General features: G+C 40.6%; 1 protein-coding gene across 2 annotated transcripts; it reads right to left on the reverse strand.

The window, feature by feature from the left end:
* Positions 1 to 4,181: 4,181 nt before the first annotated feature.
* On the reverse strand, positions 4,182 to 10,766 carry LOC116982709 (olfactomedin-4-like). 2 transcript variants are annotated; one of them, XM_033036088.1, is made up of 5 exons: positions 10,702 to 10,766; positions 10,472 to 10,618; positions 9,636 to 9,854; positions 8,691 to 8,847; positions 4,182 to 5,051 (listed from the first exon to the last, which is right to left on the reverse strand). In XM_033036088.1, exons 1-5 carry the CDS (start codon positions 10,756 to 10,758, stop codon positions 4,243 to 4,245), a joined length of 1,389 nt encoding a protein of 462 aa, XP_032891979.1. In that variant the 5' UTR covers positions 10,759 to 10,766; the 3' UTR covers positions 4,182 to 4,242. The 2 variants fall into 2 exon arrangements, with proteins under 2 accessions (XP_032891979.1, XP_032891978.1); XM_033036087.1 differs by having other exon boundaries at positions 10,472 to 10,621; positions 10,702 to 10,764.
* Positions 10,767 to 11,033: the final 267 nt, after the last annotated feature.

Below are 11,033 nucleotides of genomic sequence, written 5' to 3' on the forward strand. Positions count from 1 at the left end.
ATTTGGAAGCTTTGAGCAGAAGGTATCGGCATGGAATCTGTGACCAGATTTACTATAGGATCTGAAGCTGTGAATACAACTTCAAAGAAGTAAACAATTCTCATTCAATAGGAAGAGCATATTTTGCTTTGCACTGAGTAAGCAGTGTAATGGAAGTGACCTGTGCTTGTAATTTCTTTTAGAAATCATGCATCTCAATATTTTGTTTGTGCCTGATACAATATGTTATGTAAATTGTTTTCATGGTGATCCATGCAGCTTGTCCTACCTTGACCATTACTATCGCGTTAGATTATTAATATTTTTATTCTAACAAATACCTTAATCTTTCTAACTGTACTCCTACCAATTAATCCATGTTAACTTTCTATATAATAATCTTGTATCCTCTAAGTGATGGAGGAAATACCAATTAAGTGTGCTTCTTTGTACTGGACGGAGTTGACTTTCAGGGGTATCATCTAGAAAAGTGGAGAGTATTTAATCACATTATTGATTTGACTTGGAGATGATGGCATGATTTTAGAAAATCAAGAGGCAACTTCTTTCCTTTTTTGGCATCTACAATTTAAGACTATAGACAGTAGGTGCAGGAGTAGGCCATATGGCCCTTCAAGCTAGCAACGCCATTCAATGTGATGATGACTGATCATCCACGTCCAGTATCCCATTCCTACCTTCTCCCAATATCCCCTGACTCCGCTATCATCTAGAGCCCTATCTAGCTCTCTCGTGAAAGTATCCAGAGAACCGCCCTCTGAGGCAGAGAATTCCACAGACTCACAACTCCCTGTGTGAAAAAATGTTTCCTCATCTCCATTCTAAATGGCTTACCCCTTATTCTTAAACTGTGGCCCCTGGTTCTGGACTCCCCCAACATTGGAAACACGTTTCCTGCCTCTAGCATGTCCAAACCCTTAATAATCTTATATGTTTCAATAAGATACCCTCTCATCCTTCTAAATTCCAGGATTTAGCCTGGAATTTAGAAGCCCAGCCACTCCATTCTCTCAGCATATGACAGTCTCAGCATGTCATTGGACAGATCCATTGGAAGGAAAGGTTTAGAGGTATATGGGCCTCGGCGCAAGCAAGTGTGACTAGCGTGGATGGGGCATCTTGGTTGCAATGGACGTGTTGGGCAAAAGAGCCTGTTTTCGTGCTATATGACTCTTAAGTGGTAAATACACCAAGAACATTTCAGTATGACTTCTGAACTTGATGGAAAGGTGCTTTGATGTGTTTGAACGAACACATTAGGAATGGAGGAAATTTCAGAGATAAGTAGGGTGAGGCTGTGGTGGGATTTGAAACCATGAAAGTTAATTTTTAAATCAACATGGACTGAGCTAGCAAGCACAGGCATAAATGAGTCTTAATTGAGTTGAGATTCAGGGAAGGTTTGTGGTTGACCAAGTTTGTTTTTGAAAAAGATAAATTCAGTTAAGAATACAATGAAATAATCAAACTAGAAGAATGAAAGGCGTGGTTGAGGATTTCAGCCTTTATGTAGAAACTGATGCTATGTTTTTGATAATGCCAGGGGGAAGCAACAATGTGAAATAGAAGGAAAACACGGATAATTATTTGACCATGCCTGACACAAGAGAGTGCTTATGGGTACAGAAGACATGATTATAGATTCTCTGCTTATCAAACAAATAGATAAGAAATTAACTAAGCAAGAACTATCCACAGATCAGAGTGGACAGGCTGTAAGCAGGAAAAAAAACTTTTATCTGAACTATTTAAGTACTAATGTAAGTGTTTGGTTTAACCTTCTTCTGTTGGGAGATGATTGTTGCATAACCCGTGTGGAGCAAATGTTAAATGGCACTCACCAGCTTAAGTATGGATCAAAAAGCTTCATTGGGAACTTACAAATGGAATTGAATGTTGTTCTATCATCAGCAAATGGCTGTCCTTCTAATCTTATAATGGAAGTTTAGGTCATGGATGAAATTCTGAGGATTGTTAAGGCAGGACAAAGCTGAATATAAACACAAAAGCTACGTTCTTTCATGCTGCTGTTTCCATATGGTTTAAAAGCAGTTAGATTGATAAAAGGTTATATTTATGTCTGCAAGAGTTTTGTGCTATATCACAAATCATAATTATTAATGATAAAATGTGGGACAGTGCACAGTAGTTAGTACTATGGATGACTGCAACAAAATACAAAAATACATGAAAAAAATTGTAGAATGGATATGTAACTGTCAAAGATTATGCACTATGTCTTGTAAGGACCTGCCACTACCTAGAATCATTGTTCATGGTCCCACCAAACTGGGTTGTACGTGGAAATCCAATTTGCTGGTCCACAGCATCTTGATTGGGCAATGAGGTCCTAATGATGACCTAACCTCTTGTATTGCAGAAACCCCATTCCTATAGCTCCTTATTGCTTTTGTTGAAAGCAAAGCCAGGACACGGCTTTGTTGTTGGTCATGAATGTAAATTATTTTAACAGATTTTGAACACCTCTGACATTCAGCGGCATATAAAACAAATTAATATTAAAATAAATAATTCTGTGAATTAATTATTTTAACTGAAGTTAATCAAATTAAAATTTAATATTTTTAACTTAAAGTAATAATAAACATCTTCCATTTTTCCATTAGATCCATATGTCTAATATCTACGTTGAAATCAATGGGGTTTCAAATCCTGGTGCAATATTTGTATGGGTGATTTCTCTTTCATAATGCTGTGAATCCTATCCAGACTTGGCTTTAGCTTGTATCTCATTTGGAGTTGAGGGAATTATGTGGCACCATCTACCACTCAGTTAAAGACTCACAGCCCAAGAATGCAAGTACAGGACTTGCATCCATTTAAAGGGGAATGATTCCCTTTGGAACCACCATCCATAGCAATCAAAATTCAGCCCACTCTGTGGGATAATTGCAAAGAAGCAATAGAACAACAAAAATCACATAGGATGTTCACTAATATTCATTCATCTATTTTGAAACTTTAAGCATCAGCTGACATGGTTGATGTTTCTGGATCAGTGTCCAGACCCCTGATTACTGATCCAGTAACTTAACCACTTCAATATTGAAGCCCTGTAGTTAGTATTTGCTGCAAAGGCAGAAAACCCAATGCATCACATTCAAGTATGAATCTGGTTAACACAGATGCAGGTTGATGCAAAACAGGTGTAAATTCCTGTAAATGTTAAGTGACTTCTGTTTGCATTTGTGGGCACCCTTTGTTCCCATTAGCTATTAACTACAATATTGCAGTGGGTACAAAGCAGACAGACATAGTTAGATTGTTTGCGCAATTCAGTGTTATTTCTCCAAATAAATCATCTTTGATTTATCATTGTCGTTGCTGGGAATTTTGAGAATTATAAGGAAGATGAGTAGGTTATAATATGGTTAAACCTAGAACTCGCATACTGGAGAAGCATAATAGGGAAAAATGGCCAAGAATGTAGTCAGAATAGCAAAGCTAAAATATTCTGCTGAAAAACAGGCTTACTTTACTATTGGGGGGGGGGGGGGGGGTTGTCATTCGCAATTCTGTTCAGTTGCTTATCCGTTGAAACCTTGAGATTACAGCTACTCTTCATCACTGTGTTTAGCAGGCAAGTCTCCCGAAGGTTAACAAACGACTTCCTTAATGAAGGCCCCCCCCCCCCATCTAGCGAGTAGAATCTTGACATTCATAGTATCTACTTCTTAGATATATGGGAAGGAGTGTTTCATAACAACAGGAAATGTAAGATTAAAGTTAGCTCTGGGGAAAGGCAAAGATGGAATGTTACAGAGAAATTGATTAATGATTTATTTCAACTCCACAAGTAACAATTGTATCGTGGGGATATAAAAATGTTGTGGTTACTGTAGCTTTTGAAGCAGTTTGGTCTTGCTCACACTGTTTCCCAATGTACATCACTAAGGCCTTTAATAAACCGACTTGTTCGATAGACTGAGCTGTTTTAATTTGTGTCTGTGCCCATCTGAGTAGTCAGATATAGGGTACGAATATAGTACAAAATTCCCTCCAACAATCGTTAAGAGTTTTGGCGCAAGTACTAAACTAAAAAGATGAAAAGTAATAGAAAGAATTTTAAAGATATAATTTTCTCAAAACTGTGGCAAAGAATTGCTAAGTGCATTTTTTTTTCGAAGAAAGTACTGGAGAGGATATGTCAATTCATACGGTTTACTGCTGTTAGCTGGACTTTCCATATCATTGCATTATTCTCAGGAATCCCACTACACTTTACGCAAATAATAAACTGTAACTAACAACATAGGCATCGCTATACACATACAGTGTCTTATCTCGCGGGTTGTAGTTCATGTACTGGATGCCAGATGAGACCTTTCGAATCTGGATGGCCAAATCATTCCGCTCAACTCCAGTGGTTGTGTCAAACATATAAAATATCTCTTCAACTTCGGAGTTCAAATATCTGGTGGCATAAACGATGCCGCACACCATAAAGGCGTTGGTTGCTGATCGTTTGTATAGAGTGGTGTTCCAGCTTTTCAGTATTGACAGGTCGGTTGCATTGAGTTGACTAACAACTAGGTTTCCAAAGTTTTGCTCAGTTGCATAAAGTACCCAGAGCCCATTTTCATCTGTTGCCAGATCCATGTCTGAGTAGCCATAACAGGAAGAAACTGTGCAGTATGGAAACTTGTCATTAAAACCAACATGTGGCAGTTTGGCATATAAAACAGTTTCTGTGGTCATATCAAATCTGCAGAGCTGATCCAAATTGAAACAGTTGTAATAGTAAGCATCTTTATACATTATCCCACCAGAGCCTTGAGCATTATAAGTTTTAAAAGTGAGATCAACAGCACCACTGCGGGTGAGAAATTTACCATAAGAACTGAAAACTCGAATCTTATTTCCATATCTATTACTGGTGGACAGAATTGTCAACCAGTATTGATCCTCTTTTCCAGGAGCTGGCCATGGGTCCATTCCCCAAGAACCATATCGGTAGGATGACCCAAAATGATTGAGCATTGAACTTTTTGGATCGGACACTCCTACTAATTTTCCAAATGAACAAGAACCTGTGAAAAAATACAAGAAATAAAACATGTACGTAGCATTAAGATAACCTATTTAAAACAAAAGAGACTCAATGTCTATTTAGTTTTTTAATCAAGTTCTTTCATCTGGTGAGAATCAAAATCTATATATGTATATACAGTGCGCGTGCGCTTGTGTGTGCATATACGCACTGATCTTTTATTTTCTCTCGTTTATTATATTGTTTACAGTGTACTATGTTTACATATTCTGGTATGCTGTAGCAAGTAAGAATTTCATTGTTCTACCTGGCACATGTGACAATAAAACACTCTTGAACTTCATTAGTCTGTGATTAGTTACAAATAGAGAGACCTGGATTCTGCCTAGCAACGACTCCACCAAACTCGAGGGGAGAGGAAATGTAGATCAGGGGTAGTATAAATTGTGTGTTTTTAATCAGTGAACATCTGCCCTAGGACAGGAGAGAATCTACACTGGGACATGTGTCTCCTTAGTTGGCCAATCTGTAATAAAAAATAATATTGACTTCTCTAACTTCAAGTAACCCTTGCTTTCCCTCTCTCTCCATCCCTCCCTCATTTCCAGTTCTCTGACCAGTTTGACTGTCCTCAATTACGTTTTATCTATTCTACATTTCCCTTGATCTCCATCCACTTTGTCTTGTTTTCACATCTTACACATCTTCTTCTCTTGTATCTTCTCCCCAGACTAAGATCCCAGACTTAAGGGATTGTTAAGGGCTTGGACACACTAGAGGTAGGAAACATGTTCCCGATGTAGGGGGAGTCCAGAACCAGGGGCCACAGTTTAAGAATAAGGAGCAAGCCATTTAGAACGTAGACGAGGAAACACATTTTCTCACAGAGAGTGGTGAGTCTGCGGAATTCTCCGCCTCAGAGGGCGGTGGAGGCAGGTTCTTTGGATGCTTTCAAGAGAGAGCTAGATAAGGCTTTTATAAATAGCGGAGTCGGGGGATATGGGGAGAAGGCAGGAACGGGTTACTGATTTGGGATGATCAGCCATGATCATATTGAATGGCGATGCTGGCTCGAAGGACCAAATGGCCTACTCCTGCACCTATTGTCTATTGTCAGTCTGAAGAAGGGTCTTGACCCAAATGGCCACTCATTCCTTCCTTCCAGAGATGCTACCTGTCCCACTGAGTTACTCCAGCATTTGTATCTATCTGGAATAAAGAGAGTTTGTTCTGGAAGTAAACCCTGGAATCCACCTGAATTTTTCCTGTCTACAAATTGGCGCTGCGAGCAGAGTCTACTGAGGATTCTGGACGAATGGAACTTTGGTGCTTTAATGGAAAGGCTTACAGGAGTCTGAAATAACAGAAGACGGGGCAGGCCATAACCAACAGAGAGTCTGTAAGGGATTAGATCAGGGGGGACATTGACAGACTGTAACCACAGAGAGCAGTAAGTCTGCACTCAGAGAATTGATAGCCTGTAGCTTTAACCCTAGAGAAAAGTAAGTCTACAGGTATGTAGGAAATCCAGTGGAAGGCTCAGAGAGGGAGGCGGGGGGGGGGGGGGGGGGGTTCAAATGAGTGCCTTAAAAATATCAAATAAAAGAGATTAGGAAGGGTTGGAGACGGGAGCAACATAATGCACTATAGTGGTAATGAAATGGGATTTGGGACAAAGAGGTTTTATGGCATTTGGGGGGGAAACATAGAAACATAGAAAGAACAAACAAGATGAGAAAGGAAACGTGGAAAAATATGCAAGGCACATCATCATTCAAATCATTTTTCCACACAATAGGACTATGAACATTCTGAAGGAGAACAATGCCTTGAATAACATCTTAGCATATCTGGTGGCCATGTGGTAGAGTCTGTTTGTTGTTAGAAATGCCTTCTCTATGATCACCCTGAATTACTGAGACTTCTTTACTGTGAAGATTTGTTTAGCTTTTCTTTATTCTTGCAATTTGAACACTGACAAATAGACGAACCACAATGGGCTAAGCTACAAAGCATGGGGTATACAAGTCAAAATAGGAATTGGTGTGTTCACTTCCCAATTGTTTTCAACCTACAACATTATTGGACTTAAATTCACAACTTTCTATGAAGAGATTGAACTAATGACCTTGTATGTATAAACACACATGAATCTCCTCTGAATGCTAAGCTGCCATTTCAGTGTTTCAATTTCCTGATGACATTTATACTGGTCAGCTCTCCACTCATTTTCAGGCCGATTTCAGGTGTGCAGGACTTGTAATTGTGCTCTCAAATCTTTACCTAGTATTTGGTTTTCCTCACGTTGGAATAGGAAATCATAAGGTCATTAGTGATTGGAGCAGAATTAGGCCATTCGGCCCTTCAAGTCTACCCTGCCATTCAATCATGGCTGATCTATCACTCTCTCCTAACCCCATTCTCCTGCCTTCTCCTCATGACCCCAGATATCCATATTAATCAAGATTCCATCTATCTCTTCCTTAAAAATATCCATTGGCGGCCTCCACAGCCTTCTAAGGCAAATAATTCCACAGATTCACCACCCTCTGACTAAAGAAATTCCTTCTCCTTCCTAAAGAAATGTCCTTTAATTCTGAGGCTATGACATCTAGTCCTCGTCTCTCCCACTAGTGGAAACATCCTCTCCACATCCACTATATCCAAGTCTTTCCCTATTCGGTAAGTTTCAAGTTGTTTTCCCATCATCCTTCTAAATTCCAGCGAGTACTTGGCCCAGTACCGTCAAATGCTCATCATATGTTAACCCACTCATTCCTGGAATCATTCTTGTAAACCTTCTCGAGACCCTCTCCAGAGCTAGCATATCCTTCCACAGATACGGTGGCCAAAATTGCTCACATTACTCCAAATGCGGCCTGACCAGCGCCTTATAGAGCCTCAGCATTACATTCCTGTTTTTGTATTCGAGTCCTCTTGTGTTAGTGTTTGCCTTCCTACCTATTCAACTTGCAAATTAACTTTTTGGTTATACAGCACCTGCACTCCCAGATCCCTTTGCACCTCAGATCTCTGGATTCTCTCCCCAATTAGAAGAGTCTGTGCTTTTATTCCTATGACCAACTTGACTCCACACGACTCCACTCTTTGCTACATTGCATTCCATCTGCCACTTCTCTGCCCACTCTCCCAACCTGCCCAAGTCAGTCTGCAGTGTCCCTGCTTTCTCTACCCTACCGGCTCCTCCACCTATTTCCGTATCATCTGCAAAATTGGCCGCAAAGCGTTCATTTCCCTCATCCAAATAATTAATACACAATAAATAAAGATACATTTGGTTTTCTCTCAGACCTTTAATGGCCTCGAGATATCTCTCACCGAAGAACATTTTGAACATAGAGTAATGTTGTAATGATCACGTTAACCATCTTGCACACTACAAATATCATTCATTATCACTGATATTGATTGAGGTGTAAATATCATCTCCGATGCCAATGCTAATCCTCCCGCATAATGATGTCATGAGATTTTTTATATCCTACTAGAGGATAATTGAAATACTAAGCCTGGGGTCATCCAGGAATCCCTCATTCCCCACCAGAGCATCAGCTGTGATTTTGTACCCGAACCTTTTGTTCACAGTTTGAACCCAATCTCCTAAATCAACCTGGTGAGGTGTGTATGAGCTGGATCATTGAGAGCACATGATACCCACCTGGGAGTAAAGTGATGTATGGTGCCGGTGTCGCTAACAGTGCACTCTGGCAAACAGACAGACTTCTTTTCAGGATCATGCTTTTTCTATGTTCTTTGACTACTTTAAGTCGGTCATATTCCTCCAATTCATCTACTTTGTCTGTAATATTTTGCACCTGTTAGACAAAGGAAGAATACAAAAAAACAACGCTTTTTTTGTAGTATCTTTTAATAACCCGAACTCTCAAAAATGTGCTAGAATATCTATGTGGGTCAGGTAGCAATACTGGACAGCATAGATAGGTGGCATTTTGGGTTGGGACCCTTCTTCAGAACTGAAATGTCAACTATTTTTGTTTTCAAGAGATGATGCCTGAACTGCTGTGTTACTCCAGCACTTTGAAATACGACTTCCCTATTTTTAAACAAACCCCCTTGCAATAAATGAAAATATGCTGTTTGTCTTCTTCTTATTGAGTCCACATCACAAGATTAGAAATTGTTCAGCCAGAGCTGAACACACTTCTCGGCATCTGCATACAATGGCATCTTGTTCTGTATTACTTGCTGAGTCTGCCTACTTATTTCACAATTTGTGCACAAGAACACTCAATTCTCTCTGCACTACACTCATCTGCAATCTTTCTCCAATTAGATAACGGTTTGCTCTTGAATTCCTCTTACTGAACTACACTTGTTAAGTTATGCCCACTCACACAACCTATCTTTATCCAATGCAGTCTTAATATTGTCTCGCAACTTGCCCTCCAATCTACTTTTGACTCATTTGTAAATTTGGATGCTTTGCACTCTGTTTTCTCCTCCAAGTTATTAATATAAATCATAAATAACAGGGACAAGAAATGATCCTTGGAGCGCTCCATTAGTTACTTCCTTCCAGCTTAAAAATTACCTATTTACTCTGACTCCCTCATCTCGTGCATCAGCATTGCATGTGGTTTACCTTCACAAAAAGATTATCCACCTTCTCTTGGTTCCTCCAGTTAATTGTTTGAAGTTGGTTAAGCAAGTCCATCAACTCAGCATATTCTATCTCTATGATCCGAAATGAGATGATACTGTATAGATCACCATCATATTCTTCTTCAAGTGTATCAATCCGCTGCACAAGCTTCTGAAGTCGTTGCTCCATATCAGCGAAAATATCAATAGGTTCCTTTAACTATCAGTTGAAAGAAGAGTACATTTTTCTGGTTAGGAAATTTGAGACAATATACCAACTGCTTAATATACAAAATAGCATAAAACAAGTGGTGTGCAACAGCCACATTTACAATCCAAACCACATCCAAAGGTTACTTGCGATAACAAAAAAATTTAACTGTAGCAGTCTGCTTATATTTTAAGAAAGCCATAATCCCCATTGATCATTCACTGCCTCTTCACTGCTCTCTCATTCTTGCTAATTGCTCATAGTCTCACTGCCCTCTCACACCTCCACCCACCCCCTCAATTCTCCACTCACGCCCCGCTCACACCATCACTCATGGCCCCCTCACACCACCATCCCGTGTGGTATATTGTAACATCTAAGCCCACCAGTACTGTGCTCCAGTGTAAAACTCTGTCAGATCTGTGCCCGCCAGTACAGCACCCGAGTACTATTCGGTAACAGGTCTATGCCCACCAGTACCGTACTATGATGTTAAAGAGATTGTTTTACACTTACTCCTCCTCAAGGAAAACTACAACAGAGGAACCGGTAGCTTACGGGACAATAGTTGGTTTCACTGTTAACGTTGGCGAGCCGAGGGGGCTGGGCGTTGGTATCGCACTCACCTCCTTGGCATTGAGTTCCTGGCTGCAGTTGGCGCTAAGCGAATGGAGCTCCTCAAACTGTTGCCTGGGGAATACTCCGTCCGACATCTGCAGGTCGCAGTAACACCTCTTCCCCACTCGGGACACGCCCCGAACATCGCCGTCCACCTGTTGAACGATGACAAGTCAAAACCTCCGCAAAATGCTTATTATAATCGAGTGCAGGGAGGAGTGGGAAATGAGTGACTTACCGTAGCAGCGGTCCTCAGGAGGATGACGAATATCCCAGCCAGTGTGAACAGAGCCATAACGAAACGTGCGCTGCCATAGCTAAAGTTTCCAGTATTTAAGCAAAATGGGCGGGGATTGACCCGCCCCCTCTCGGGACAGTAGAAGAAGACACAAAGACTGGAGTTACTCAGTGGATCAGTCAGCATCTCAGGACAGCAACCTCTGGGGCTGGCCATGCGGGGTGGGGTGATGGGTTGTGGTTGGATGATGATTTTCGGCCGGTGGGCGAGAAGAATTTACTGCAAACTCTGCCCCCATCCTTCCCTGGGAGGTGTGCGGGGGTGGTGTGGGG

The sequence above is a fragment of the Amblyraja radiata genome, chromosome 17 (assembly GCF_010909765.2).
Source record: "Amblyraja radiata isolate CabotCenter1 chromosome 17, sAmbRad1.1.pri, whole genome shotgun sequence".
Classification (NCBI taxonomy): Eukaryota; Metazoa; Chordata; class Chondrichthyes; order Rajiformes; family Rajidae; genus Amblyraja; species Amblyraja radiata.

Excerpts from the sequence above, each read along its gene's own strand:
- LOC116982709 (XM_033036087.1), bottom strand. The coding sequence starts at position 10,758 with ATGGCTCTGTTCACACTGGCTGGGATATTCGTCATCCTCCTGAGGACC. Across the intron at positions 9,855-10,471 it reads AGGAACTCAATGCCAAGGAG|TTAAAGGAACCTATTGATAT; the intron begins GTGAGTGCGATA and ends TTCAACTGATAG. Across the intron at positions 8,848-9,635 it reads TGGATAATCTTTTTGTGAAG|GTGCAAAATATTACAGACAA; the intron begins GTAAACCACATG and ends TTTGTCTAACAG.